A 5000-nucleotide genomic window follows, 5' to 3' on the forward strand; every position below is an offset into this window, starting at 1 on the left:
GCTGCATCTGCCCCCACTGCTGCTGTGCCCACTGCCACTGTGTCTGTTCCTCCTCCACCTGCTGCCACTCAGAACAGGCCACTGCTGGCTACCAACGTGAAGACCCTGTTGGCGCGGGGGAAGCATTTATCTGCTTCACAGCTGGCACAAAAGATTTTGTCTCCAGCCAAACCCTGTAAGTGATTTGCAAGCTTTAAAGTCATTACAGTATATATTATGCAGTATATATGTCTAACGAAAATACGTGTTTTGTAAACAACAGCTGCAGGACCACGTTTCCCTCCTGCGTCTGAGTCCGCAGCCCGGAGACGGCTCTTTACATGTGGTGAGTATCACTTTAACGCATACAAGTGTGTTGGTGACATGTGCTTAGTGTTTTATGTTATTTTACAGACTCTGCTGCTAGGGATTTTTTTGAGGAGGAAGATGACGAGGAGATGGCAACTGTAGCCTCACAAGCTGAGGAGCAACTTCCTCAAGGTATGTAAATCTTAAACAATATTTTACAAACAATTCTGTGACAACAGTATTTTTTAAATGACATCATATTCTTTTATTTTACAACACAGAGGAATGGCACTTCTCAGGTGTCAATCTACATTCACTCTTTGAGTGAACATCTTCAAAGCAAAAAGGGAATTTAAAGGTGTATGTAAAAGGTTTTTATTTCATTTTTTATCATAATCACTTACTAAAGCTCATTCTTGTCATCTCACACGTCCCCCACTCCCCTTGGAATAAGTGGCTGTTGTAGTTAGAGGTGCTCACAGTGTTTGGGCTGCTTTGCTTCACACTTGGCTGATCCCATCTCATTTTTCTTCTTGTATTTGTCCTAATGGTGCTTGGGTGAAAAACAGGATGATTTTCACTGCTTCCTTCCATCGTTTCATCATCATGTCGCCTGTCTACTAATCATACATGCTTTGCACTAAACCTTGTAACCGCAGTAGCTGTCCAGCAGAGATGAGAAAGTCATGCAGTGAAAGTCTAAAACAATAAGATAATTATGTTGTGTCTTTTTACGCTCCAGCCACTGCGGCCTCGAGAGGCCCTGCTCCTGCCCCGGCTCGTGCTCCTGCCCCTGCTCCTGCTCCTGCTCCTCCAGCATTGTGGACCCCTGACCAGGTATCCCATTCGCCTGCAGAGCTTCCTGTCCACTGGAATGAGCAACTCCCATCTTTCCAGCAGGACTGGATCGGGAAGACTCTGTTCAGGGCCAACACAAAAACAGGGAAGCCTGAGCTGACGCCACATCCCAACTTCTGGTGGTACCCTCCCCAGCCCCCGACCGTCTTCACCCAGCCCCCTGCTTCTCCTGATATCTTCTTCTGCCGCCCTCTTTTCCTCTGGATGCCACTGAAGATGTGGTCCATTCCACTTGTCTGTGTCAAGCCAGCCTGCAATAACCACAAGCTGACAGCTGCTGGCCTTTATCGCACTGTGCGCAAGGTCCTGGACATAGACGGGTGGTATGACATGGCCACAGAGTATCTGGAGTGCAAAGGGTGCAAGAAGAAGTATCCAGCCTGGTCTGAAGACATCCTGGGACAGCTCGACATGGGACACCGCAGAAAATTCCCCGCCATTCTGACATACAGGTAGAACACATTCATATTTAGAGCAATGCACTGTAATTTGTTGTACTGTATAAAATCAAATACATTGCTTTACTGACATTAACATTGAAATAACAAGATGTGGCACTGAACAGAATTATTTGACTGTCTGTAGGTACACGTGTGACTACCGTGTAGTCATAATGATGCGGGAGAGGACCCGGGGCAACACTGTCACGCAGCTTCACAAAAAGCTGCAGGAGCAGCACACCTCAGCGTGGTCACAGCGGACGCTGGAGTACCTCACTGTCTGTGAGCCCTTCACAGACTCCTCCATCATTGAGCCTCCAGTCTTTTCTGCGCCTCCGCCCCTCCCACCCATCCCCAAACCCAAGTGGCTGCTGTCTGTGTATGCCAGGGACGTCCTCTCGCGGCTACCTGAGGTCAAGGCCAAAATAACCTCTGTCTTTGGCTCTGTCCTCAAGATGGACTCCACCAAAAAGGTATAAAAAGTCAAGTTTGAATAATAATAATTGTTATTATCTTACATTTTTCTTACATTTGTTTATTCTACTGTTTTTTTTTTTACATAGGTCACCAAAAAACTGGCCGGTGCTGCTGCCAACACTGCTGGTTGGTGCACTAATGTAGGCAATGAGCACGGCCAGGTGTTGGTGTCAGTGCTCACAGCGGCAGAGGGGCATGGACTGTGGCCCATGGCGGCGGGTCTCATGAAGAGGTACAGGGAGGCGGGAGTGGCACCGCCCGCCGTCATGTATGTGGACAGAGACTGCTGCAGCCCACACGCACACGGACAGTCGCAGGTCAGAGCCATGTTCACAGAGTGGGATGAGCTCCAAGTGCGCCTAGACATTTGGCACTTCATGCGGCGCTTTGCAGCAGGTGTCATCACGGAGTCTCATCAGCTCTACGGCACCTTCATGACTCGGCTTTCCAGGTACATCTTTGAGCTGGATCCAGATGATGTCGCTGCTCTTCGGTTGGCCAAACAGGGGGAGCTACAGGCCAGAGGAGCTTGTCCAGTCTCAGAGAAGGCCCTGGATAAGCTGATCACCAGGAAGGAGTTGGCGCTGCACTGTCGCAAGCGGACCAGAGGAGTGGAGGAGACCACCAGGAGGATCAAGGCGCTCATTGAAGAGATGGACAGTGAGAAGGGGAGGGACACTCTGGGTGTACCACTGCTGGACCACGAGCGCATCCAACAGATCTGGATGGACCAGCAGAGGCACATCACCTGTATTCAGGACCCAGAGGGCTTCCCTCTGTACCAGAAGACAGGCACAGTGAAGAAGGGTGGTGTGGAGCTCAGCTGCTATCGCTGTGCTCGTGGCTCCACCTCCTTGGAGTCTTTCCACCTCCATTTAAATCGCTTCATCCCAGGTAGGTTATAACTTTTATAACCTGCTAAAAACTTAAAACTTTTATAACCTGTTCTGCCGTTCTGAATACATAGATTACATATATTTGCCTTTATTTAACCTCTAGGGACCAGTGCCAGTGATGCACATTTCCAGGCCTATCTCCTGGAAGGCCTGATGCGCTGGAACCAGGACCGGATGGATGAAGCAGTGAGGGGAAAGACTGACCTGAGGACCTACAGCAGCGCTGAGAGGGAGGCAATGGACCGGCTCAGCCGCAAAGTGCTGAAGATGTCCCTGGATGAGCGCTACCAGCCTCCAGGGGCTTACACAGGTGAGAATTATTCATGTTAACTCAAACAAAAGATTATACATTATACAGGTGTATGAGTGTTTGAGTGTACATTTTTATATTTTATTTCAAATACTTCAACTATTGTTGGAGTTATTTGTACTTTGTTTAATTTAGGCTTAATTTGAGCCTTTATAACCTAATTTCTTTGCTTTCTTTTGCTAAAGTGAATTTGCTTTATTTAGCATTTATGCTTATTATTTTCTTGTTTATTATTTTCATTTTTTGATCTGTTAAACTGCGTCAAGCCTACAAACGATCAAACTTTGAAAGGTTTGATTGTTTGTTTGTTTCAGTTTGTTATGGACAAATAGCCACTACAGCTATAATAATGTGAATGTGCTTTGTATGTGTGTTCTTTTGCAGGGGAGCTGCTGGGTATGGAGTATCTGTACAGTCAGTCTGGGAAATCCCTGACTATTATGGATAACCCAGAAGAGGAGGATCGGCTGGTTGAGCAGATGGATGATGAGGTGGTGCAGGACGAAGGCTTCGTTGAGGAGGAACCTGAGGATCTCACAGTGCCAGTCCTCTATGACCCCTTTGAGACTGTCCCAGTCCACAGCAGCGGCCCCCAGACCTTCAACCCCTGTCCCTCTGCACCAGGACCATCCTCACTACAGCCACCCACATCCAGCCAAGGACTGCAGCGCCCTGCCCAGCCTCCTCTGCAGTCTCCTCTTCTGCGCCCTGCCCAGCCTCCTCTGCAGTCTCCTCTTCTGCGCCCTGCCCAGCCTCCTCTGCAGTCTCCTCTTCTGCGCCCTGCCCAGCCTCCTCTGCAATCTCCTTCTCTGCGCCCTGCTCAGCCTCCTCTGCACTCTGTCCAGCTTCCTCTGCAGTCTCCTCAGCAGTGCCCTTCTCTGCCTCTTCTACACCCTCCTCTGCAGCGCCCGGTTCACCCTCCTCTGCAGTCTCCTCCACAGCCTTCTGTCCAGCCAAGTGCTGCCTCTGCTCCTGCAACATCAACTGGGTCCAGTGTTGCAGACCAGGCTCCTGTAAGTAAGCTGCTCATTATTAGTTTCTTTTTGCTTTTACACTCTGACATTTAACATGCTGTGTATTTTTATTGTAATGCTTCCCTGCAGGCTCCTGTTCTTGGACCCGATGGCGTTGCGGGCTGGGATAAGGTGCAGGATCTGGCTGAGTACCTGGTGTCCCTCCGTCAGGCACTCTACCTGGATGAGCAGCAGGTCACAGAGGTCATCCGTCTGTGGACTGCTCTTCCTGATGGGGACAAGAGGAGGATCCACTATCAGCCCAGACACCAGCCCAAACTGACCCACGGACGCTTCAAGGCTCCGAAAAACACAGGAGTGACACCAGGTGTGGAGAGTGTGAAGAGGTGCCTGATCGGTCATCCTGGGGGGCCGGCTCAGTGGCCCAGCACCAGTCGCTTAGTTGAGGCCATGTGCATCAAACTGTGTGCACTGCACAAGTCCCCAACTAAGAAAGATGGAGTCCGTCTTCCTCGTTGGACTAAGGTGCTCAACGATTACCACCACATCCGAGACCTGGTGCTGAACTGCCACACTCTGATGGAGGCCACGTCACTTCAGCTGTTTGTACTGAATCAGAGGACTCTCACTCAGTGGTAAGCATGGTTTTACATTGACATTTGAAAGAAAGGGATAGCAGTTATTTATAATGAATACATTTTTTGATTGCAGGTTTAATCGAAGGGAGAACACCCAGGAAGTGACTGTCCTTTCCCAG

The 5000-nt window shown here is 49.4% G+C and overlaps 2 protein-coding genes across 2 annotated transcripts in view; both read left to right on the forward strand.

Annotated features, from left to right (window-relative positions):
- Nucleotides 1-616, forward strand: part of LOC311082129 (uncharacterized protein) — a gene marked incomplete at its 3' end in the record, with an annotated part of 1284 nt that extends 668 nt beyond the window's left edge. Inside the window, exons 1-4 of the mRNA XM_084112871.1 lie at nt 1-175; nt 263-325; nt 394-480; nt 570-616. The exon at nt 1-175 is cut by the window's left edge and continues 668 nt beyond it. Of these exons, the coding sequence (XP_083968997.1) occupies nt 1-175; nt 263-325; nt 394-480; nt 570-616 (372 nt within the window). The remainder of the gene's footprint in view (nt 176-262; nt 326-393; nt 481-569) is intronic.
- The window catches only part of LOC311082130 (uncharacterized protein), a gene marked incomplete at its 3' end in the record, with an annotated part of 5342 nt that continues 909 nt past the window's right edge, over nt 568-5000 (forward strand). The window contains exons 1-8 of the mRNA XM_084112872.1: nt 568-659; nt 1031-1598; nt 1732-2059; nt 2150-2957; nt 3063-3269; nt 3654-4282; nt 4373-4878; nt 4955-5000. The exon at nt 4955-5000 is cut by the window's right edge and continues 909 nt beyond it. Coding sequence (XP_083968998.1) covers nt 1351-1598; nt 1732-2059; nt 2150-2957; nt 3063-3269; nt 3654-4282; nt 4373-4878; nt 4955-5000 — 2772 coding nt within the window. The 5' untranslated portion in view covers nt 568-659; nt 1031-1350. The remainder of the gene's footprint in view (nt 660-1030; nt 1599-1731; nt 2060-2149; nt 2958-3062; nt 3270-3653; nt 4283-4372; nt 4879-4954) is intronic.

Source organism: Abramis brama, assembly GCF_963993115.1.
Source record: "Abramis brama genome assembly, chromosome: 4".
NCBI lineage: Eukaryota > Metazoa > Chordata > Actinopteri > Cypriniformes > Leuciscidae > Abramis > Abramis brama.